A 25,211-nucleotide genomic window follows, 5' to 3' on the forward strand; every position below is an offset into this window, starting at 1 on the left:
ATAAACCAAAATACAGATTTAGAATTTCTTCCAATTCATACGTACATTGCTGGCAATATTAGTGCAGGCCCTGGCAGCGAGGATGGGGATGGCATCTGCCTTCATCTGGTGTCCTTTGAGAATGTCTTGACGGTGAGCGTATGTGTAATAGTTCTGTGATGAGGAGAACGAGAAATAAACACATTACTTACAGACACATTTCAATGAATGCATCATGGTAATATATATATGTGTGTGTGTGTGTGTGTGTGTGTGTGTGTGTGTGTGTGTGTGTGTGTGTGTGTGTGTGTGTGTGTGTGTGTGTGTGTGTGTGTAAAATAGGACTGTAATCAGTCAACATATAACCAACTATACAGTATAAATAAAGACACATTTAAATGAATGCATGGATATGTATGTGCATTGATTGTGTATGATAGCAAAGGTATATAATAGTATGGACAGTGATCAACATGTAACCAACCTTGCTGATGTTGACAGCGTTGTATTTGGCTTGCATAAACTCTGGTGCATCTGCAGGGAGATTGTAGGTGTGCAGGAACTTCTCTCCACTGGCTTTATAGTCATGCTGCAAAAAAAACACATCATAACAACAATAGATTTAAATCAACACTTCTGTTCAATTCAATTCAATTCCATCCAACAAAATGTATTTAATACAAAGTGTATTTCAACCAAATGTATTCAATAGAAAAATTCAATTCAATGGACAACCATGGATTAGATTTTTGGCCTTCCTAGTAAGTAAATACTACTCACAACATTCATAATCTTTTGGTTCTGCTTGCACAGCTCCATATTCATGCCGTCCATCTTGCTGGTGAATTTAAAGTTTTCAGGGTGCTGCCTGTACTTGTGCTCATCCATTGCGGCGCCGGCCTGCTTGGCTAGCTCCACTGGAATGGATCCGATAGGGATCCAGCCAGTTCCCTTCACATAGTTCTCCCAGTCCGCTTTGTAGTTCACCTGCATCCGGCAAGGAGAGGAGACAATGTGAGAAATGCTGCAAAAAGCCACTACAATAAAAATCTAAGATGCAGCATTACAACTTACAAGTTAAAGCTAGAGTTTCTAAAGGCCAGAGGCTAGTACTTTTCCAACCAGCCTAGTAGAAAATGTGCCAAATTAGCCCACCAGGCCAGTGAAATGTTAGATTTTTTTTATTTAACCTTTATTTAACTAGGCAAGTCAGTTAAGAACAAATTCGTATTTACAATGACGGCCAAACCCGGCCAAACCCTAACCTGGTCGACGCTGGGTCAATTGCGCGCCGCCCTATGGGACTCCCAATCACGGCCGGTTGTGATACAGCCTGGAATCGAACCAATTATTTTGTTCTATCCCTGGGTAGGAGTCAGAGTACTCACATCACTGGCGTTGGTGTTCATGGTGCGAGCCAGCTCAAAGTTCATGGAGTCAGGGAGAAGACTGTAATGGTGTCGGATCTTCCTGTAGCCAATATTGGTTTGTGCTGCAGAGGCTTGCTTAGCATGTGCAACACTCATCATGTCAACTGGGGAGCAGTACTTCAGCTTGGACTTGTGGTAGTCCTTCTTGTAGTTCCTCTCACTCTGCATCTTGGCCACCTGCATGTAGTGCACCAGCAAGGGGTCATCCTGAAGATTACGGCAGCCCACTTGTTTGCCTCTTCCCTTCACATGGTCTTTCTTGTACTGGATCTGAAAGGAACAAGTCAAAAATCATCAGATAATCTGACACTATTCATCGTAGGAACATTGTTGTTGACTACATCTTGTACAGCTTTTTATGTTGTCCTGGTGATTTATTGCATACTTACATCACTGGCAATATGTCTGCCATGCTTAGCATGGATGACAGAGATAGCATCTGGCCTCATGTCGTAGCCTTTTGCAATGGTTTCCTCCCAGCTTTGCTTGTAGTAGTTCTGAAATAAAGCAATACGGTAAATGATTACACTATTTCCATGAGACACTAATACAACACAGTATAGGCATGCAGTGCACACCCAAGAAGGCACAGTTGTATGTGGAGGAAAGATGTCTACACAGTTCAGAGTAGTGTGCTCTTTATATAACGGGCAGGCAGTGATAATATGATAAAACATTTGATAATTCATTCAATTAAATATGAATATGAGGCATAACTAATTAGTCTTAGTCAACAGTACCTTGCTGATGTTGTAGGCGTTGCATTTGGCCTGAAGGAACTGGGGGTCATTATGGGGCAGCGAGTACTTCTGGTGGATCTCCTCAAGACCCTTCTTGTAGTGAAGCTGCAGTGGAAGAAGAATACAAATTGCATTGAGTGCACAAACACATATTTCTAGATATAAAATAGGTGTTCCATCCAAATAAATGAATTACTGATTGTTTAATCTCTATTTAAATTTTTTAAAAATCACATTTGTACTACGTAAGTTGAATATGTCACCGCTATTAAGTAAACAGTTTTCTCGACACAGGGAAACCGCCCCATGATGTCTAAATGATCTGAATAACACGATTCTATCATCCAATAATGTTACTATAATAATACTCACATCACTCCTCATTAGCTGGTTGACCTGGGCCTGCATCATGACTGGGTGGTCAGCGATGGAGGTGAACGGGACGGTGTCTGGGTGCTGACGGTACTTTCTCTGAAGTGGAGGAAAAAATGGAACAAATAGGTCAAAGCAGGTGAAACCAATCTTGTTGTGTTTCTGTATTGTCAAAGCAAGAAAAGACCATACATAACAAAACATATTTTACAATTTATAGTGTTTTTATTGTGAGGGTTATGGTATGGTTTCCTGAGTATTAACTACATTATGGCAAATAAACTTAAACCTTGAACTAGATCATGTTGTAGTAGCTACCTCATTGAGGATCTCTCCGGCTTTCTTGGCCTTCTCCACTTCCATGGAGCCGAAGGTGACCCAACCAGATCCCTTGGTGAAGTTGTTGTAGTCTGAATGGTATTCATTCTGTAGTGAGGGAAAATAACCAAGTGGGAGTAATACTTTCATTATACTTCTACCGTTTTTGAAATGCTCCAATATTATTAAAACCTTTTCCCCAGACCTTTAATAGGATGAAAGAAAACCAAATCAATCAGTCAATCAATTAGATCAATCAGACAGATTAATTAATCAATCTATCTATCGATCAATCTATCAATCTGGTTGATGGTGTTCTTACGTCACTCTGGATGATGTTGGCATTCTTGGCCCGGTCCAGGGACATGGCGTCGTAGGGCAGGAAGTAGCGGTTGTGGATGGTCCTGTAGCCGGCCATGCTGGCGATACCCTGGGACTTCTTGGCCAGGGTGTTAGACATCATGTCCAGCGTGGTGATGTACTTGGTCTTTGTCTTCTCGTAGTCCTTCTTGTACTCACGCTGTGGAGAGAGTTTGAGAGAATTAGAAGGTGAGGCACCACATACTCTCTATGATAAAAAAGTGTTTATTTAATATAAAGTTGAGACGAGTCACAGTAAGCCTTTACACCCCTGTCACACTGACAGCCACTATCCTCATATTTCTGTTTCATACCAAAACTAAGTGGAATTGAATTTACTTTATTAGGTTTATTTGTCAAAGACATTGCACATCAACCAACATTTCAAATGTGCCAGATTAAGCTAGCCGACACATTTTTTGTCTAATCTTGATTCCCTGGGCAGGAAAATAACTTACATCACTCTGTATTTTGGCCACGTGCATGGAGTGTAGCATCTTGGGGTCGTCATGGATGCTGAGGGCTCCCACCATCTTTCCCTTGTTCTTCTCAAAATCCTTCTTGTATTTAACCTGAGGGCAAAGAGCAAAAGTTAGGTCAAGGCCTATACTACAAAGTACACCAAAGGAAACTGTCAGCATTATCAATATGAATACTAATATTACATGTATGTGTAGATGTTTATGTCAGTGCGTGCATACTCACGTCACTGGCTATATTTGTGTGGGCACGGGCTGCAAGGATTGAGATAGCATCACCCTTAAACTCGAACTGCTTGGCTTTTACTTTCTCCCAATCATACTTGTAACAATTCTGCACAGAGTTGCAAATACATTGAAGATATCAGTATCATGCAAGTAAAAATCAGGAGGGTTTATCCAATGAGGTCAACGATAACCAACTACAATGATTGTGAAATGATGTCAATACTAGCATATTATTTTCAAATCATATTATAACAAATGAAATTATAACTGGATTCGATTTACAACTGTATTTTTAAAACATTATCTACAGTATCATCAACAGAATTTGGCTTACATCACTAAGGTTAAATGCGTTAACTTTGGACTGGATGAAGAATGGGTAGTCTGGAGGCAGGGCACACTTAAACTTATCCAACTCATACGCTGCGTGGTAGTTGAGCTGGAAAAGACAGAAAGAACCTCATGAAAATACAGTACAGTCGGGTACAGGAAAATGTACGGTTGGCACTATGTAGATCAGAGGAGAGCTATATTGTGGAGAAGATGAGTACTACATGGGTCATTCCACACCACTAGAGGGCAGTGCTGCCTGTCTCAAAGGAGTGAGAGGCCTCTCCTTTTCAGAGTAGTCTCTCAGAACTGTCAGCCCCCCTCCTCTCATTTGAGACTAGGGTTATTTTCAGCAGACTGAATGCATGTTGCTATTAATACTACAGAGAGAGAGAGATAACTCTCTCTGGTTTCCATGGCGTCCACAGGAATACAGCTGAGCTATGTGTTAAGTGGATGAATGAGCACATTTTCAGGCAACAGCCTTCAGGAATCTTTAATGTCATGGCAACGGCTCAACCTTGAAGTCTATTTTCTGGTATTTGTTCCAAAATTCTAACAAAATTCTAAATCATATATTTTTTAACAGGTTGTTCCATTGAGGTCATAATACCTATTTCTTTAAGGGAGACAGATATACGTAATTGTAATTTCATACTGTAACTATTTAAAATTTCACTGAAGACTCATATAAGGTCTGTCGTAAAAGTTGAATACATACATCACTCAGCTGTTTGGCGTTGATGGCAGATTGCACTTGAACAGGCGAATCTGTCACTTGCGTAAATTTCACTGTGTCCGGATGTTGCCGGTAAACTTTCTGCAAAAAAAAAGTTAATTTATAAATATCAATATCAAGAATAAAAAATAAAGAATTATGTAAATCTAATGTTCAATCACTAATCATAGTGCAAATGACTGGTTATAATTTGTAATATTTCTTCAAGAGGCATTACTTACATCTTTACACTGTGCAACTTTCTTATAAGCCTCATATTCTGGCGTCATGGTTTGAGGATAGAAACATCTCGTCTTGATGTCCTCATAATCTGCTTTGTAATTTTGCTGAAAAGACAGAAGAACAGATGATTACTTTCTAATTACTGAGAGTGAACTTGCCTGTCGTACACTGGGCCCTGGATCAAACTAGTGCACTATATAAGGAGTAAGGAGCCATTTGAGAGACAACCAATGTCTTACTCTTAACAAAGCATCAGAGGAGAGAACAAAATAAAAACAATGCAACATGACTTACCTCGCTCTTTATCTCCTCCACTTTCTTGCAGTGAAGCATGTAGATGTCCTCATAGCTGCCAATATAGTGTCCCTTCACCTCATTCTTATACTTGTCTTTATAATGGACCTGTGAGGGGAGATAGAGGGAGTAAAGATGAATCCATGTAAGATCCATTCGCCACTTACATACAATAAAGGAGATCCACTTTAAATGATCAGTCGGGTCGTTGCTGCCATTTGTAATGTCTTTCTTGAACTAACACTCGCACTTGTCTTTTCTTAATAGCACTGACTTTGCTGACAGCTACTTTATTGAGGAGAAATGTACTTACTATGACTGTGTTGTGTGGTTGTCTCACCTAGCTATCTTAAGATGAATGCACTAACTGTAAGTCGCTCTGGATAAGAGTGTCTGCTAAATGACTAAAATGTCAAATGTCAATGTAAAATGTGCTGTTCAATGATTTGTTGAACAATTTAAAAAGCAAAACATTAACATCGTCAGTGAAGACTATGAAGGGAATACTCACGTCACTGAACTTTTGTACAACAGAGTCCATCTTGAATTTGGGCGTGTCACAGTAGTTGATACTGGACCCCCTCGATTTCTCATAGCTGGCCTTGTACACTTTCTGCAAAAGGAGTGATCCGAGAAGAAATGATGAGCAGAAAATAATGGCAAACAAAAGTAGTTATATGTCTCAAATACATATCAAAGTTAGCACTTGGCTTTCAATTGATGAAATTCGGCAAAATGAGTAAAACTATATCCATCTTATTTCCAAATATAAGGCTCTATGAATGGCTACACTAATTATTAACAAGTTGACAGTGAATGACTAGTAACTAACTAGACTCATCAAAGTAGTGCTTGGGTCATGTTACACCTTCAGTGGGTTAACTACAGTATAAGTGGCTCCTTATAATTCAGTAAGAGGGGGGGTGCACCCTTACCTACTGTCACGATTTAACTAGCAGGAATCTGCTGTGATAACTTCTACCCTGTTAGCAGCCAACTATCAAACTGTCCAACTAGCAAACTGCCAACTGTCTAGATAAAAATGTACTAGTAAAAACTATACAAGTTCATTTGAAACACGAGTAGTGACTTTTGAGAACGGAGATGAAAGATAACTGTTGCTGTCTGCCAGAACATGGGATAGGTTACTGAATGGTTTTCTGTAACTAATGACTGCCTCTCATAGAAGAGACGTGATTGTTTAGCTTCCTGTAACTTCTGTCTATTTCAGTATGACACCTGTTTGGACCAATAGTTAATTCTCCCCGACTTAGACACTTACGTCACTCAAGATGGTGCCAGCGTATCTCAGCTGCCTGAGCACAGGGTTGTCAGAGGCTGGGAGAACATTGTAGTCAGCCACCGCTTTGCTCTTCTCATAGTCCTTCTTGTATTTGATCTGAGGAGAGAAGAATGGGTACAAGTCAATACATTATATATATGGTTTGCTGTGATACAGTGATTCATGGCAAGGTTAATACAATTACTCATCATCATAGCAGATTTTGGATTGAAGTATTTAAATTGGATTGAAAAAATGCTTATAGGCAATGACTCCTTCTCAAAACTACAAAAAAAAGCTACAGTTTTGTTACCACCTACGTTTTAGCCTAAATGTATTTAAACTACTGTTTGCCAGTGATTTATTCTTTATCAAGTGTTCTGACTCTGGGTACAGAACATGTGTGGGCACATCTTGATGTCTGCGTGACAAAAGAGTCACGGTGTTGACTCACGCTCTGTTTAGAGCTCGAGGTCAAACCAGTGTCGTGTGTCTCTCTGCTTGCTGCCGCATGAGATGGATCTATAAAAATATACTCAGCCAGCTCCCACTTCCCTGCTTCTTTTCTCTGAGAGAAGCAGAAGACAGCTGGTTGGTTGGTTTAGCTGGTTGGTTGGTGTATGTATGTGTGTGTTGTGTGTGCTTGTGTGTTCTCCTTTATGTCCCTCTCTTTGAGGGCTGTAGACTCACTGAGCTGGCAGCGTGACCAGCCTTCTTGTTCTGTTTGTATTCTGGCGTCTCAGTTTGCATAAAATTTATTTGGTCTTTTATGTCCTCATATGCAGCCGTGTACTTTTTCTGAAATGAGAAAAGACAAATATTGATATGACGGGTTATGACTTGATGAAGGCATACTGTAATGTAATTTATGCCAATAACTATTAATATGCTATACAATAGTGGGCTCTTACATTGCTGATGTTGTCCATAGCCACCCTAGCAACAGCCACATCAATGTAGGGCGTCTCGCACCAGTGGCCCTTGACGTTCTTGTTGTAGTCCTCATGGTACTTGAGCTGCAAGAGAGAAGCAATGAAAAGTCAGACTTTGGGGTCATTTAAAATAAGCTACTGAACTAAAATGGAAAAATAGAGGCATGACACAATCAAGAAACACTTAAAATATTATCTGTCAAAATGTTGCCTTAAAAGTCATTCAAAACAGAATGATATGAACATTATAGATGGACGCTGAAATTGTTTGGGCCTCTGCAGCTACAGGGGGTGTATAAAACATGTTGGGAGCGGCGGGGATTTATAATAATCTCAGGCTATTGTCGTTGCACCACGTCTGTCTGCCAGAACAGGGCTGCTGCCTTCCAATAATAATATCATGGAGCAGGTGGCAGTCATCCCCCTCTATCTCCCAGGGACAAGGACAGCAGGGCTGGGGACCTCACCCATGTCAGGCAGTGACTGACAACACCCACTGGTCCACCTTGTCCTCACTGTCAGGACTCTACAGCTGAGGGCTATGATAATGATTCTCTCAATGTCTACATTACAATGCTGTCAAGGATGATGAGAAGCCATTGTCAATGAATCAGTGTGTGTGTGTGTGTGTGTGTGTGTGTGTGTGTCACACCACTTACGTCACTGCGCTGGTCAAAATTTCTCTTGGCCAACTCCATATCATTAGGGACAGCCAGAGAGGTGTACTTCGCCGTGCGTTCAGCATGACCCTTCTTGTACAAGATCTGCAGAATGGAGCAGAACAGAATGGTGAGAGGAACAGAAGAGACACAGAAGGGAGACAGGAAAGTAAGGAGAACAGTGTGTTAGAAGGGTGTGTGCTGGATTCAAACCCATATTAACACCAGCTTATTCTCTCTGAAGGCAGCAGCAGTGACCGCTAGGCCACCCCAGGCCATGACGAGATGTATCTCTAATCAATAGTTGACCTTTGACACAACATGTGATGCCTGTTAGCTACATGTGGTAATGCTCTGCTTGATGATATCTAACTGGATAAGCCAATAAATTGGAACAGCGGAAATCTGAAGTTCACTTTAAAAATAAGAGCGACAGCAGTGACCATTATAATTGCATCCTACATGTAGAAATAGCTGCTCAGAGGAAATGGTTCCATATGGAACATCTGAGTCAGCAGAAAACAAAAAGCTCAGGAAGCAAAAATAGAGTTTTTAAATGAAGGGGGTAAACTGTGTTTTCCTGAAGTCTGATTGATGTTGGACACCTTACTGTCCTAATGTGATGTGAGCAATGAATTGTTCCAAGTGAATTACAAAGTGAACCACCACACTCGTGGTCATGGTTCAGCTGACTGACTGAAGCAGACACTGCATTCTAGGAAGTGTTGTTGAGAAGGATATTTATGACTTACAACATTTAAATCATAGAACAACCAGTTATAACAATCACTCAGTGTAAAAAATGAATGCTGTTCAAATACAACTTACAGTAACTTTAAAACAGTACTATAAAACCGACCTAATAACACTGATATCAACTTGCTGTAATCACAAGGAAAAGTGTAGTTAAGTGTAGGTTAGAATACCAACAGGTAGTTGCAGTACTCACATCACTGAGGACCTCCTGTGCCTTTGCCACCCTGCGCAGCTCAGGAGAGTCACTGTAGGGATAGCACATGGTCTTGTCCTCATCCCAGGCCTCTGTGTACAGTTTCTGATCACACAGAAAAACAAAAGGAGAAGTTCAAATATAGAAAAGCAATCTATAGCAACCCTTTTTTGGAATAAATATGAATTACTTAGATTCATCTGAATTGAGTAATCTACGTACAAAATATTATTATTCTCTCCTACGACTCAATAAATTAGCCTGGGACAAGTGTTGTAACAGCACCACTACAGTGAAGGCTGAGTATGAAGTTACCTTGCTGTAGTTGGCAGCATTCTTCACAGCCAGGACAAGCTCAGGGGCATCAGGGGGCAGCAAGTACCTGTCCTTAGTCTCATCCCACTTGGCCCTGTACAGAACCTTGCTGATCAACTCCGAGACATGCTTGACATGGGCGATCTCTCTGGCCTCCCCATCGTACAGACTGGTACACTTGACCTTATTTCCCTCCATCCGGTATTTCACCTGGTAGGGGCAATGAGTCAAGTGTAGATTTGACCAAAGTTTTATTTTGATATTATTATTAGTGACAGTGCAACATTGACTGAGACTGTGATATATGATATCTATCAGAGAAGCGGACAGAATAGAACCGAGGCCTCCATACCTCAGACAGCTGCTCCTGAGCCTTCTTGATCCGGACCATCTCAGGGGTGTCAGCCGAGATGTCATAGGGTTTCCCCTTAGCCTTGTCATAGGCATGACGATACTTGTTCTGTTAGGGACACATCGGAACAATGTAACTTCATAATCATGATCCAAAAGGGGGGGGGGGGGGGGCATGAAAAAAGCATTGACTCGGGTTCTCTTCATTAGGCAATATACGGAACAATACTGAAGGAAACAGAAAAGGGACTACCTAGACTTTTCAAAACGTTTTGCTACGATGTACCCTAATGAACATGACCTGGTTGTAATGGGCTTGCTTACGTAGGAGAACAAGTCCAGCATCTTCTGGCTGTGGGCCAGGTAAGGAGTCATGAACTTGGAGGTGTCCACCTTAGCCTTCTTCCTGACGACTCTTCTCACCGGAACGCCAGACTGAGGAACAGAGGTAAGGCTGTTAGTCATGTGTCAAACTATGACTGTTGTTCCTTTATGAGAGGAAACCAGACCAGAGGTACACATCCATTTACAACAAAGAGGCTGGTGAGACAATACAGAGAAACCAGAAACAAGACAGAATCAATGCTACTGTAACAATGACAGAATATTAGTATTATTCTAGGTGTAATATAAATAAATGGGTAAACAAGTGAATGACATTTTGACTATCATAAGTCTCTTACAAAAGGGACACGTGTGTGAAAGCAACAATGACTTAGTCTACTTCATGCTACTCTGCAACCAAGTTCACTTACCTGCAAGAATTCATTGCAATGGCTGATAAAAAGACCACCTTAGCTACTAATTGTGGTATTTGACTGTATCAAGGCATTAAATGGAATGATTACTTGACAATGTAATTCTACATGGAGGTAATGGGATGGAAGATAATATGGTATTGGCTAGGTTAAGGTCCAGTAGGGACAGAGGATAGGACTTATTATCAGGGCTACAGGAAAAGAAAGGGACTGAGGGAAAGGGAATGAACGAAGGAAAGGAAAGGGACTGAACGAAGGAAAGGGACTGAGGGAAAGGGACTGAATGAAGGAAAGGAAAGAGACTGAGGGAAAGGGACTGAGGGAAAGGGACTGAATGAAGGAAAGGAAAGGGACTGAGGGAAAGGGAATGAATGAAGGGAAGGAAAGGGACTGAGGGAATGGGAATGAATGAAGGGAAGGAAAGGGACTGAGGGAAAGGGAATGAACGAAGGAAAGGAAAGGGACTGAGGGAAAGGGAATGAATGAAGGGAAGGAAAGGGACTGAGGGAAAGGGACTGAGGGAAAGGGACTGTACGAAGGAAAGGGACTGAGGGAAAGGGACTGAGGGAAAGGGACTGAACGAAGGAAAGGGGCTGAGGGAAAGGGAATGAATGAAAGAAAGGAAAGGGACTGAGGGAAAGGGAATGAATGAAGGGAAGGAAAGGGACTGAGGGAAAGGGAATGAATGAAGGGAAGGAAAGGGACTGAGGGAAAGGGAATGAACAAAGGAAAGGAAAGGGACAGAACGAAGGAAAGGGACTGAGGGAAAGGGACTGAACGAAGGAAAGGGACTGAGGGAAAGGGACTGAATGAAGGAAAGGAAAGGGACTGAGGGAAAGGGAATGAATGAAGGAAAGGAAAGGGACTGAGGGAAAGGGAATGAACGAAGGAAAGGAAAGGGACTGAGGGAAAGGGAATAAATGAAGGAAAGGAAAGGGACTGAGGGAAAGGGAATGAACGAAGGAAAGGAAATGGACTGAGGGAAAGGGAATGAACGAAGGAAAGGAAAGGGACTGAACGAAGGAAAGGGACTGAATGAAGGAAAGGAAAGGGACTGAGGGAAAGGGAATGAACGAAGGAAAGGAAAGGGACAGAACGAAGGAAAGGGACTGAGGGAAAGGGACTGAATTAAGGAAAGGAAAGGGACTGAGGGAAAGGGAATGAATGAAGGAAAGGAAAGGGACTGAGGGAAAGGGAATGAACGAAGGAAAGGAAAGGGACTGAGGGAAAGGGAATGAATGAAGGAAAGGAAAGGGACTGTGGGAAAGGGAATGAATGAAGGGAAGGAAAGGGACTGAGGGAAAGGGAATGAACGAAGGAAAGGAAAGGGACTGAGGGAAAGGGAATGAATGAAGGGAAGGAAAGGGACTGAGGGAAAGGGAATGAACGAAGGAAAGGAAAGGGACTGAACGAAGGAAAGGGACTGAGGGAAAGGGACTGAACGAAGGAAAGGGACTGAGGGAAAGGGACTGAATGAAGGAAAGGAAAGGGACTGAGGGAAAGGGAATGAATGAAGGAAAGGGACTGAGGGAAAGGGAATGAACGAAGGAAAGGAAAGGGACTGAGAGAAAGGGAATGAACGAAGGAAAGGAAAGGGACTGAGGGAAAGGGAATGAATGAAGGGAAGGAAAGGGACTGAGGGAAAGGGAATGAACGAAGGAAAGGAAAGGGACAGAACGAAGGAAAGGGACTGAGGGAAAGGGACTGAACGAAGGAAAGGGACTGAGGGAAAGGGACTGAATGAAGGAAAGGAAAGGGACTGAGGGAAAGGGAATGAATGAAGGAAAGGAAAGGGACTGAGGGAAAGGGAATGAACGAAGGAAAGGAAAGGGACCGAGGGAAAGGGAATGAATGAAGGGAAGGAAAGGGACTGAGGGAAAGGGAATGAACAAAGGAAAGGAAAGGGACTGAGGGAAAGGGAATGAATGAAGGGAAGGAAAGGGACTGAGGGAAAGGGAATGAACGAAGGAAAGGAAAGGGACTGAAGGAAAGGGAATGAATGAAGGGAAGGAAAGGGACTGAGGGAAAGGGAATGAACGAAGGAAAGGAAAGGGACTGAACGAAGGAAAGGGACTGAGGCAAAGGGAATGAATGAAAGAAAGGAAAGGGACTGAGGGAAAGGGATTGAATGAAGGGAAGGAAAGGGACTGAGGGAAAGGGAATGAATGAAGGGAAGGAAAGGGACTGAGGGAAAGGGAATGAACAAAGGAAAGGGACAAAACGAAGGAAAGGGACTGAGGGAAAGGGACTGAACGAAGGAAAGGGACTGAGGGAAAGGGACTGAATGAAGGAAAGGAAAGGGACTGAGGGAAAGGGAATGAACGAAGGAAAGGAAAGGGACTGAGGGAAAGGGAATGAATGAAGGAAAGGAAAGGGACTGAGGGAAAGGGAATGAATGAAGGAAAGGAAAGGGAATGAACGAAGGAAAGGAAAGGGACTGAACGAAGGAAAGGGACTGAGGGAAAGGGACTGAATGAAGGAAAGGAAAGGGACTGAGGGAAAGGGAATGAACGAAGGAAAGGAAAGGGACAGAACGAAGGAAAGGGACTGAGGGAAAGGGACTGAATGAAGGAAAGGGACTGAGGGAAAGGGACTGAATGAAGGAAAGGAAAGGGACTGAGGGAAAGGGAATGAATGAAGGAAAGGAAAGGGACTGAGGGAAAGGGAATGAACGAAGGAAAGGAAAGGGACTGAGGGAAAGGGAATGAATGAAGGGAAGGAAAGGGACTGAGGGAAAGGGAATGAACAAAGGAAAGGAAAGGGACTGAGGGAAAGGGAATGAATGAAGGGAAGGAAAGGGACTGAGGGAAAGGGACTGAACGAAGGAAAGGGACTGAGGGAAAGGGACTGAACGAAGGAAAGGGACTGAGGGAAAGGGACTGAATGAAGGAAAGGAAAGGGACTGAGGGAAAGGGAATGAATGAAGGAAAGGGACTGAGGGAAAGGGAATGAACGAAGGAAAGAAGAAGGACTGAGGGAAAGGGAATGAATGACGGAAAGGAAAGGAATTGAGGGAAAGGGAATGAATGAAGGAAATTAAAAGGAAAGGAAAGGAAACTGAAGGAAAGGGAAGGAGAGACTGGCCATGAACGAGCCAGTGGAGAAAAGCAGTGGTGAACAAGACACAATTGACTGCATGCATCATTTAGCAAAATCTGCCTATATGAGGGCTATTTCATCAATCACTCACTAGCCTGAGAAAATGTACATGAAGTCATGATTTGTGAATTACCCAAACAATCGCCTTTTTGTTTGGGAACTCACTTTTGGAATGGCCCAAAAAATGTCTTGCTCGACTTGAGTAAATTGTGAATTGTTAAACAAGGTAGTTTGTTTAATAATCCACAGGGTCACGCACATCGCCTTTTTAAACAGTATCCTTTCTAGAATTTCTCTCCTTTGTTAGGCTTACATCTGTGGAATAACCCCCATGACATGCAAGCACAACCGAAGCATCATGAGCTGCATGTGCTGTTTATTTCACTGTTGTCTTCTACCTGTTGCTTCACCTCTGCTCCCCCCTGAGTTGTGGTCTGGTGAGAGGTGGTCGAAGTCACCGTCTCCTCAAAATACTATAAATATAGGAACAACTCGCTGGTTTCAAAATCGCCATTACAGGCAAAAGGAAGACATATCACAAATGTATTGGATGGATTTTTTCCCCAGCTCTGGTGCAATAATACCCTGATCTCTGACACATTCAGTTAGCCTTTTATACTGTAAATAACATTGATAAACAGTAATACTCATTCTTATACTCACTTAATACTCATCTGCACTGTCACCAGTGGTAGTTAAGTCAGATATTCTACTTTCAGCACTAACGTTCAGCTACAGTCTTTGACAATTAGCATAATGATATAATAACTACATTCACTATAATGTAATAAAAGGTTCCATATATCCCAGATCCCTCCAGTGACCTTGAAGGTGTCCTTTTGGATCCTGGTATATACTGTGATTACTGAAGAGTGTAATGAAGCCTCTATTCCAGGGGGAAAGAGGAGTAGGAGCCTATAATAGCCCTGAATGACTGCCTGACTGACGGCTCTGTCTGCCTGACTGACTGTTTGCTGGTTGCCTGCCTGCATCTGACAGAGCCCTCTGACCAGACCTGGGTTCAAATCTACTTACAATAATTTCAAATACTTTAGCTGGTTTTGACTGAGTGAGTTTGTCTGGGACAATGGAAACAGTAGAATATTTGCAAAACATGACCTCACTGGATATTCTTGTTGGTTATTCCATTAACAAGTCCATTGTCCTTGTTGTAAATAGTCACTATGAATCAAAATATCAACAAGACAGCTAAAACGGTTTTAATCCTTAGTGATTATACTATTAAATCTCCTTACTATTAGCTTAAATCAGAGAAACATACTCTACTAAACTAAAAACATTCTCACACATGTTCCCTGAATAGCCTGTGTCTAACTTTAACTAAGCCAAACTTATAACCAGTGGCCTCTGTGAGTTGAGAGTGAGACATTGTTCTCTAACTCAGGAAGGTACTCATTGCCATACCATTAATAGGGGACAACCCGATGAACACATCTAACAACCCTATTGGTGGAACTGTCTAGAAAACCCTCAAACTAATGGTCAGAATCATCATCATTATCGTCCTGACACAACATAGGCCTCCGATTAAAATGCCAAACAGCCTACTGAAACACTGATAGACCAGAGCTGGGGGGTTAAAATCGCAAACACTTTAAACAACAGTTGTAAGAGGCTGTTTTCTGACTCTACAAGACAAGAGGAGAATCATACAGGTACATGAACTACCCCACACCCGCTTTGTTGTTGTTCCCCAACAGGTTTTACAAATGACAATAAACAATGGAGGACAGAGAACGGGTAGAATCTTCTTGTCAGGAGTTGGCAAGACATCACAAACAGATCTGGAATCAGGCTGAGATTCTGCTCCTACAGAGCTTAGATTTGCCTTCCTCCTCTAGCTAGCTGCTAGTTGCCTGCTGGTTTCTCTCTACATGAATCAACCTCCTAAGCACATCCTATGAGTGATGTTAGCAGACCCAAGCTTGGATACTGGAGCTGCTACCGTGTGATTTACAGCAGGCAGCACTTCTCACTATGTCAACTGCTAAATGTGTATCTCCTGTGCTGTCCCGTCCCGAGAGTGTTTAACAGCCACATATCAGAGCTCAGAATAAATGTTTATCTTACTGGGAGAAAAATATACTGTCAAATTGGAAGTTGAAAAGATCTCAAACTTGATTAACATTAAGAGGGAAAAGCAGCATAACATAAAACAATGTACTATCATGAGAAACTGCTCTTGTTCAAATCGTTAAATGCTGCACATGAAATACTTAGTGCAGTATAATCCATATTAATAACCACTTAATAACCACCCTGAAATATCAACAAAAAACTGTTGTCCTGAATGATTGTACAAGCCACCCAGTTATTATCCGCAACGTAGAGTACTGTATATCCTATAAAATGCACAGCTGCACGTTTCTCCCCAGCCTGTAGATCAGATGAAAGAAGCTATCTTACTATTAACATCAAAGTCATCTCTTTAAAAATGACCTCCAAAGTGTAGATGAAAGTAGTAGTGAAATCAGAGTGTATTGAGTTGAGCGTATTCTTTTTTTTCTGCATTACAAAGCATTTACATTTTTGCATTAAAGATAAATCTCTTTGAAAAAGTGGATATGTTATATGGGAACCACACAATAACTTTCCAAATACTGTAGTTCATTTTTCTAAATGTTTTGAATTTGTAACAATGACAAATCAGAAGTATCTTCCACATCCTCAATTAGGAAGAAATGATTTGGATTCCCCTATAAGTTATCAACAACATAAAGTTTAGACAAATACGAGGCTAACTTTAACCCCATTTCACCAGGAAATAAGAGATTCAGTTATTAGCCTTCTGCTTTCACTCTTCCATTGGACGCTCTGAGTGGACCATCACAAAGAAGTACAATGACACAGTATGAAAATCTATGTTAGAGCTTGGGGAGCTGTCAACACTGGAATAGACTGTAGATTATGGTGATACTACATCTCCAGAACTGCCAGTCTGAAGCCAAATGCTTCAAAATGTTTTTAATTGTGTGACAGAGGTTTTGCACCAATATTACACATTGTTGAAGAAAGGCACAGTATAATCTTACTGATACTACATGTTTATTCCAACAAAATAGCAGCTCCCCAAACAATCCATAACTCTTCTGAATGGAACATCATCCCAACATTACTATACATTTTACACCAATAGTGTAAGAAATGTTATAGATGACGAATGATGATGGACTCTTCCATTCATGCATATTGCAGTGCAGTGTAACTTAATACAAATTGACAGTATCTGCAGGAATGACAGCAATGTCTTCACACTGTCTGTTGTGTAATAACTAGAGCTATTACATCAGTGTGCTCCTGCCATCAAAGCCTATAGTTGTCAGTAGTTGATCTCTCTGGGAGTCTTGAAGTGGTTGGTCAGGTAAAGTGTACTTCTACTACTTCTACATCGACTACCAAGTTAAAGGTGTTTTCTCATTTTAAACATCACACTGCTTAAGTGCGATGGTCCTTGTAAACAAAAGGGTGTGATTACTTTTTATGTTCATAACTGGGCTTTAAAATGTCCAAGAAAAGAGGAAAGTGTCAGGGGTTTTGATTTTAATGGCTGGTCTCTGGTCTGATTTACAGTTATCTGGACTGTACAGGGCTAGCCAGGGCCATGTCTACAGCTAGCATATAGGAAGATGCGTGTTCTTTGGAAACAGGATCTAACCCTGCTCACAGCTCAAAGACACCTGGACTCCTGAACGACTTACTGGGGTGGTATCAAAACTAAGTTGCCTAGTCATAGGGACTGAGTAAAGCTAGCTAGTTAACCTGGAGACCCACCAGTACCAGAGCCAGGGAAGAGAGAAATGGGGCTGACAGAGGCTCTCACTTCTAGTCCTTAGGAAACTTTGTTTACAAGCATTTCGCTACACTCGCAATAACATCTGCTAACCACGTGTATATGACCAATAAAATTTGATTTGATTTGACTACTGTGGCCATAGAACTGTGGCCACTTTCACAAAATGCTAAAGGTCAATCAGACATGGCTAAAGGTCAATCAGATTTGTGAACATGGTCCCTAGCTGTGTGTTGCCGCTTTCCATGTTGTCTGTTGTCTGTAGCTTGTGAGGTGTGGAAACACTGTTGCTTTTATGAATTTTGTCTTGCTGCTTTTTGTTCTATGTTGCTATGTCTGTATGCTATGTCTTGCGTGTCCTATGTTGCTATTGTCTATATTGTAATTGTTTTTAATAACCTGCCCAGGGACTGTGGTTGAAAATTAGCCAGCTGGCTAAAACCGGCACTTTTACTGAAACGTTGATTAATGTGCACTGTCCCTGTAAAAAAAAAAAAAAAACTCTACTCAGACCTAAGAACATATGTAGTTGGTTTGAAATGGGGTTGGGGTTCCAATTACATTTCAATTCAGGAGGTAAACTGAAATTCTGATTCCTATTCTAATTTTCCTTGAATGAATTTGAATTGAATTGACTGAGTCTGAGTACCTAAGACAATGACGGTGTGTTGTGTTGATGTCGCAAGAAAATATTTACTTACCTCTTCCTCAAAAATCTCCTCATCCTCCTCAAACTCCTCCTCAATTTCTTCATTCTCATCCATGATGATGCAGTTTTAGGGGTTTCTACCTCAAACACATAACATCATCAGGCATTTCAATTCTCAATGATGCACCTCCCAGTAAAATACGGTTGAAACTTTACAAGCACAATTCACAATCATCTAGTATCCATAAATTCAACGTAACAGTCAACATCAATGTAAAACTCTGTGTTGCAATACATGTCCTCTTTAGAATGAAAAAGCAGTACTAGTGTCCTCCATAGAGCAATGTGTCTTTACCAGAGGCTGAAGGACAACATTAACAGAGATATTTTAAGAACCTGCCTTGCAGTCTCTGGTGAACCCAAACCACCAACGTCAAAGACAGGATATGGACAGAACCTTCTAACAAAGTCATTCACACATAACATGCACACACAATGATGCCAAACAGTGCAACATGCCGTACCCAAGAAAGACTCCTGTAGTATTTCCAGAAACCTTACAGTAAAGGAAGCTGCTGACTTGCTGTCCACTAGGGTCCCAAACTGATATTCCAATTTGTGTTTTGTCCTAAAGCCTAGACAAGTAAACAAATAAGCGTCAGAATTAACATTCACTCTCAATGTGATCAACTCCAATTCCACACCAGATAAGATAAAGCTCAGGTACAGCTAAAAGGTGGGATCACAGTTGTACTGGAATGCCTTTTGAAGGCCGGTAGAATTTGATGAGAGTTTGACACCTTAAACCCCCCTAGAGCAGTCCTGCGCCTCCTGACTGAAGGGTTGGGACAGCTGTTTGTCATGTAAGTTGATACCACAGTCTGATTGGCTGGCTTTGTTTAGCTAACAGAGCTCCAATGCCTTCTGAGGCTGCAGGTTAAATTTAGGATGGCTGTACTAACTACCCTTTTTTAGCACTCCATTCACGAAAGTACTTTTCCACCAAAAATGACTTGAAAACAGAAGCAGGAGAGGTTTGGAAAATGCAACAAACTCGTGATGTGTTTTAAAAAGGTGTCCCATTGTTGGCCTGTTGGTCTCTGGAAATCAACTGCTCCGAGACTGCTTTAACGAGGACACAGCCCGTTAACTGGGATTGTTCCTTCATTAACTATCTCTAAGCAATCCAAAGGCAGCAGGAGACAAAACTGTACAGAAGACAAAATAGTCCCAAACGATGGCAATGCTGGAGCGGTAAGATGAAAGGAAGGAATATGTTCAGTTTATTGATTCTTTTAGCTTACCAGTTTACTTTAGAGTTTAATTGTTTCCAAGCCGCCAAAGAGCCTCCCCAACTTCCCTCCACAGAAACGATGGGCGACAGCTCACAGCTGCAGCAGCACCGTGGTTATCATGTGGTCCAAACAACCAATCAGAGGCTGGCGCTCTCAGGTTTCAAAATCTAAATATACATAAGTGATCCCTCAAGAAAATAGCACCTGTTAAGTAAATTTATCTGAGTGCAATATACACTAAGTATACCAAATATTAGAAATACCTTCCTGATATTGAGTTGCACCTTACCCCCCTTCCTTTGCCCTCAGAACAGCCTTAATTCATCGGGGCATGGACTCTACAAGGTGTCGAAAGCATTCCACAGGGATATGTTGGCCCATGTTGACTCAAATGCTTCCCAAGAGTTGTATCAAGTTGGCTGGATGTCCTTCGGGTGGTGGACCATTCTTGATACACATGGGAAATTGTTGAGCGTGAAAAACCCAGCAGTGTTGCAGTTCTTGACAAAAAAGAACAGGCACCTACTACCATACACTGTTCAAAGGCAGTTCACTTTTTGTCTTGCCCATTCACCTTCTGAATGGCACACATACACAATCCATGTGGTCCCGTGTGGCTCAGTTTGTAGAGCTTGCAAAGCCAGGGTTGTGGTTTCGATTCCCACGCGGGACCATTACAAAACTGTATGCACTCACTACTGTAAATTCTGGATCAGAGCGTCTGTGAAATGACTAAAATGTAAAATGTTTCAATTTTCTCGAGGCTTAAAAATCCCTCCTTAACCTACAGTTGAAGTCGGAAGTTTACATGGTGGTTTTTCAACCAGTCCACAATTTTGTTGTTGACAAACAATAGTTTTGGCGAGTCAGTTAGGACATATACTTTGTCCATGACACAAGTCATTTTTCCAATGATTATTTACAGACAGATTATTTCACTTATAATTTACTGTATCACAACTCCAGTGGGTCAGACATTTACATACACTAAATAGACTGTGCCTTTAAACAGCTTGGAAAATTCCAGAAAATGATGTCATGGCTTTAGAAGCTTCTTTCTGATAGGCTAATTGACATAATTTGAGTCAATTGGAGGTGTACCTGTGGATGTATTTCAAGGCCTACCTTCAAACTCAGTGCCTCTTTGCTTGACATCATGGAAAAATCTAAAGAAATCAGCCAAGACCTCAGAAAAAGTGAAAACCTCCACAAGTCTGGTTCATCCTTGGGAACATTTTCAAAACGCCTGAAGGTACCATGTTCATCTGTACAAACAATAGCACGCAAGTATAAACACCTTGGGACCACACAGCCGCCATACCGCTCAGGAAGGAGACACGTTTTGTCTCCTAGAGATGAAAGTACTTTGGTGCGAAAAGTGCAAATCAATCCCAGAACAACAGCAAATCAATCCCAGAACAACAGCAAAGGACATCATGGAGCTGCTGAAGGAAACAGGTACAAAGTATCTATATCCACAGGAAAACGAGTCCTATATCGACATAACCTGAAAGGCCGCTCAGCAAGGAAGAAGCCACTGCTCCAAAACCGCCATAAAAAAGCCAGGCTAAGGTTTGCAACTGCACATGGGGACAAAGATCATACCTTTTGGAGAAATGTCCTCTGGTCTGATGAAACAAAAATAGAACTGTTTGGCCATAATGACCATCGTTATGTTTGGAGGAAAAAGGGGGAGGCTTGCAAGCCGAAGAACACTATCCCAACCGTGAAGCACGGGGGTGGCAGCATCCTGTTGTGGGGATGCTTTGCTGCTGGAGGGACAGGTGCACTTCACAAAATAGATGGCATCATGAGGAAGAAAATTATGTGGATATATTGAAGCAACATCTCAAGACATCAGTCAGGAAGTTGAAGTTTGGTCGCAAATGGGTCTTCCAAATGGATAATGACCCCAAGCATACTTCTTAAGCCATTTTGCCACAACTTTAGGACAACAAAGTCAAGGTATTGGAGTGGCCATCACAAAGCTCTGACCTCAATCCTATTGAAAATGTGTGGGCAGAATTGAAAAAGCTTTTGCGAGCAAGGAGGCCGGACTCAGTTACACCAGCTCTGTCAGGAGGAATGGGCCAAAATTTAGCCAACTTATTCTGGGAAGTTTGTGGAAGGCTACCCGAAACGTTTGCGGCGTATGTAAACTTCTGACCCACTGGGAATGTGATGAAAGAAATAAAAGCTTAAATAAATAATTATATCTACTATTACTCTGACATGTCACATTCTTAAAATAAAGTGGTGATCCTAACTGACCTAAGACAGGGAATTTTTACTAGGATTAAATGTCCGGAATTATGAAAAACTGAGTTTAAATGTATTTGGCTAAGGTGTATGTAAACTTCCAACTTCAACTGTATCTCCTCCCCTTTAACAAGTGACATCAATAAGGGATCATAGCATTCAACAAAGCAGCAAGGATTGTTTTAAGGTGGAGATATGATTCTTCTGTTGTAGTCATGCACAATGATCTTGGGGGGTCATCAATCAACAAGATAATTATAAAAAAAACATGCTTATTTTATTTTACAATGCACACCATTTAAAACGGCCAAAATCCATTAACAACAGTATTCAGTAGGTAAGAGACAGACATTCAGTCAATACTAGGAATAGATTGTCCACCATCAATGTGTTATCCAGGCAGAAAAGAGAAATAGGCAAAATAACATTTAAATTCAGAGGAATAAAGAAATTGAATAATTTATCTGAGCAAACCAAATACCTTTCATTAAATACATTCAAACAATACTTTAGAACCATTTAAATATAATAAATTGAAAGGTTATACAGGACTATGGTACATGAAGGAACCAATCTACCCTTTTATACTGTTAGATTATTTATCTGGTCAATATGGCAGTGTATTATGTTTGCTGTTTGTAACAGTGAGTAATATGTGAAAATGTGATTGTATTATAAATTGTATTTTAATGTTTTAAAGACTCTTAGAATCCAAATGAGGACAACAAATCGAATCAATGTATGTCATAGAAAGAGCAGGTGTTCTTAATGTTTTGTATACACATTGTATTCAACTATGAGGAAGGGGTAAGAAGGGGCAGGGAGGGGAAAGAAAACAAGAGAAAACCCCAACTACCTGCCCCCCTAGGGGGTGATGGAAAGTGATCACGAATGCTGACTGGTTTGGGGGTGATGTCAGTGGGGACAGTGTGTTGCAGGTGGTTCCTTGAGTGGAAGTGGGCTCTGAGTCTGGGGTTGTATGTATCAAGCGTCTCAGAGCAGGAGTGCTGATTTAAGATCAGTTTTGCCTTTTTGATCATAATGAATGAATAGGATTATAACATGGACAGGGGGGACCTGATCCTAGATCAGCCCTCTGAGACGCTTGATACTGCCCTTGGAGAGACTGGTACTGTAGTTCAGGTGGGGGTACTGACTGTACTGACTGACTCTATGCAGGAGACTCTCTGATCAAGGCCCTGTGTTAAGTCTCCCTGGCCACGGGCTGTGTGGTGTCTGGAGCAGGGTCTACGCCATTATGAGCCACTGGATTTGAAGGAAAGGGAATCAAACCATTGACCTGCTGTCCCACCACCAACCCTAAATAAATATGCACCATAAAGAAGTAAATAGCAACTTAGTATGATACTGAGCTCCTGATGTGACTGTATGCTGCAGAAGACGTATGACAAGTTACTCATACCATACTTCTAGATTGAGCTCAGCCTGTGAGTTAAAGGTTAGATCAGGTACCAGTCAAGCTGGTATGACATTACCCTGTTATGGTTTGTGGTGTCAAACGATCTCCATTCTTCCAGCAGTTTCCCTCCCTTCAAGTTGCATCTCTGAAGTCTTGCATGTCTCCCTCTCCTAGTCTCTCTCTCCTAGTCGCTCCCCTCCTTTCCTTCAAGTAGTTGCTTTCTGAGATCTATATTCCAATAGTTTTAAAAATTAATTATTTCCTGAGATCTGTACTCAAATAGTTTTCAAAAGATGTCATTTTTGGGATCTGTATTCAAATAGCTGTTGTCACCTCCAAAGTAACTATCCTTTACACAAAGCATAGTTAAAACTATAGTTATCCCAGATGTGGTATCCCAGTTAAACCCACCACTGGTGTGCGTGGCCATATAGCTCTATTTTCTGACCATTGAACCTTTTCCAATCCAAGTGCCAATGCCGTTTATCGAACTCCAGGCAGTGCTATTGTCAGATGTCATAAAAATAGGGCTTTTTTGCCATGCACACCAGTGGTGGGTTTGGCGTTAAAAAACAGAAGCATAAGCAGAAACGTACCTCATACATGCAATAAAATATGGTGGTGCATCTTTGATGTTATGGGGTTATTTTGCTTCCACTGGTCCTGTGGCTCTTGTTAAGGTCAATGGCATCATGAACTTTACGAAGTACCAGGACATTTTAGCCAAAAACCTGGTAGAGAAAGGCTCAGTGTCGTTATCCTCGGTAGACTGCTGGAGTACTGAAAACAGGGCTGCCAATATTTTATTTATTACTTGTTAAACAAAATCTCTATCTCTGAGAAATTGTATTAAATATTTTTGATCATTCAATATAGCTCAGTGTTTTTATTATATATTTTAGTGTTTTTTTGCTTTATCAAGGATGCCAATAATTATGGACCCCACTGTAAATAAAAATGACAACAGTGGACTATTTTCAGCTAGTGGTAATACATGTACAGTGGGGGGAGGGGATGATGTTACAGTGATACAGCTTTCCCTGAGAAAATACAAAATATCCCTTCACCTAAGTTGGTATGGGCAACTGTATATAAGTTCATAGAAAAAGTGTTGTACACGTATTGTTACCTCAGTAGCATACATCTACCTTTCTGTTACCCCTCTTTCCATCCTATGGCTCTGCCTGCGACTCTGGCTGAGGTATGTGACCCACAGGAGAAGGGAGTCACAGGGCTTTGATTAACAGGCACAGCTGAGTTTTTCATCACCTCACACACATCTCTCTCTCGTCTGAAAGCAGTAGTCTCAGCACTGGTCTGTGATACACTGAATCAATGATGTCTAGCCCATGTTAGCAACGTCGCTGCAGTTTGTCAAGTCTATAAAAACAGAACGACAGGTAAATTGGCCTTCATGGAGAAATAGGGCTAATATACAGACATGTCTTCATTGAGAAAGCTCATTACCTCAACATGTTGTACCCAGTCTATATTGTTGTAATTTATCTGCATTGGAGACACCTATGGCATCCTTTATCAGACTAAGTCAGTGCACCAGTGTTTCAGTGAAGTAGGAGTGTTTACAGTATCTTCACTATGGGCCAAGGTTAAATGTATATTAAAAAACAACCCATCTCTTTATGGTTTGTGAATGTATAAGGTTTGGGGATAGAATAGAATGCTTTATTATCCATTCTTTCAACAGAATTGGATAATTTTGCTGTTTTGGTTGGGGATTTGGAGGGGCTATCGATATGATTCTAGCAGACAGTAGAGGGATAAAAACTACCCAGGAGCGACACCAGGGGAGAAGCCAAATGATTCTGCTTAGTCACTGGAAAAAATGGCATGGTGGAGGACATAGAGGACAGTAGCAGCTGCACATTGATAGCTACAGCATTATGCCAATGGTACTGAGCTCTCAATAATCTCACCACTAAC

At 41.5% G+C, this 25,211-nt stretch overlaps 1 protein-coding gene across 34 annotated transcripts in view; it reads right to left on the reverse strand.

The window, feature by feature from the left end:
* LOC110520260 (nebulin) overlaps window positions 1-19,678 on the reverse strand; it is an 83,500-nt gene extending 63,822 nt beyond the window's left edge. For 31 of the 34 annotated variants that reach the window (XM_036974731.1, XM_036974732.1, XM_036974736.1 and 28 more), the window contains exons 1-28: window positions 19,601-19,678; window positions 18,821-18,931; window positions 18,349-18,433; window positions 14,235-14,309; window positions 10,304-10,414; window positions 9,981-10,088; window positions 9,629-9,838; window positions 9,314-9,418; window positions 8,365-8,469; window positions 7,685-7,789; window positions 7,464-7,571; window positions 6,774-6,890; window positions 6,003-6,104; window positions 5,492-5,599; window positions 5,197-5,301; window positions 4,958-5,056; window positions 4,241-4,345; window positions 3,905-4,012; window positions 3,658-3,771; window positions 3,162-3,359; window positions 2,840-2,947; window positions 2,522-2,620; window positions 2,150-2,254; window positions 1,799-1,906; window positions 1,368-1,679; window positions 760-966; window positions 464-568; window positions 46-153 (exon numbers count right to left, since the gene is read on the reverse strand). In XM_036974731.1, coding sequence (XP_036830626.1) covers window positions 46-153; window positions 464-568; window positions 760-966; window positions 1,368-1,679; window positions 1,799-1,906; window positions 2,150-2,254; window positions 2,522-2,620; window positions 2,840-2,947; window positions 3,162-3,359; window positions 3,658-3,771; window positions 3,905-4,012; window positions 4,241-4,345; window positions 4,958-5,056; window positions 5,197-5,301; window positions 5,492-5,599; window positions 6,003-6,104; window positions 6,774-6,890; window positions 7,464-7,571; window positions 7,685-7,789; window positions 8,365-8,469; window positions 9,314-9,418; window positions 9,629-9,838; window positions 9,981-10,088; window positions 10,304-10,414; window positions 14,235-14,309; window positions 18,349-18,411 — 3,198 coding nt within the window. In that variant the 5' untranslated portion in view covers window positions 18,412-18,433; window positions 18,821-18,931; window positions 19,601-19,678. The remainder of the gene's footprint in view (window positions 1-45; window positions 154-463; window positions 569-759; window positions 967-1,367; window positions 1,680-1,798; window positions 1,907-2,149; window positions 2,255-2,521; window positions 2,621-2,839; window positions 2,948-3,161; window positions 3,360-3,657; window positions 3,772-3,904; window positions 4,013-4,240; window positions 4,346-4,957; window positions 5,057-5,196; window positions 5,302-5,491; window positions 5,600-6,002; window positions 6,105-6,773; window positions 6,891-7,463; window positions 7,572-7,684; window positions 7,790-8,364; window positions 8,470-9,313; window positions 9,419-9,628; window positions 9,839-9,980; window positions 10,089-10,303; window positions 10,415-14,234; window positions 14,310-18,348; window positions 18,434-18,820; window positions 18,932-19,600) is intronic. The other 3 variants (XM_036974697.1, XM_036974701.1, XM_036974730.1) reach the window with 3 other exon arrangements.
* Between the last annotated feature and the right edge of the window lie 5,533 nt (window positions 19,679-25,211).

This window comes from Oncorhynchus mykiss, chromosome 3, assembly GCF_013265735.2.
Source record: "Oncorhynchus mykiss isolate Arlee chromosome 3, USDA_OmykA_1.1, whole genome shotgun sequence".
Classification (NCBI taxonomy): domain Eukaryota; kingdom Metazoa; phylum Chordata; class Actinopteri; order Salmoniformes; family Salmonidae; genus Oncorhynchus; species Oncorhynchus mykiss.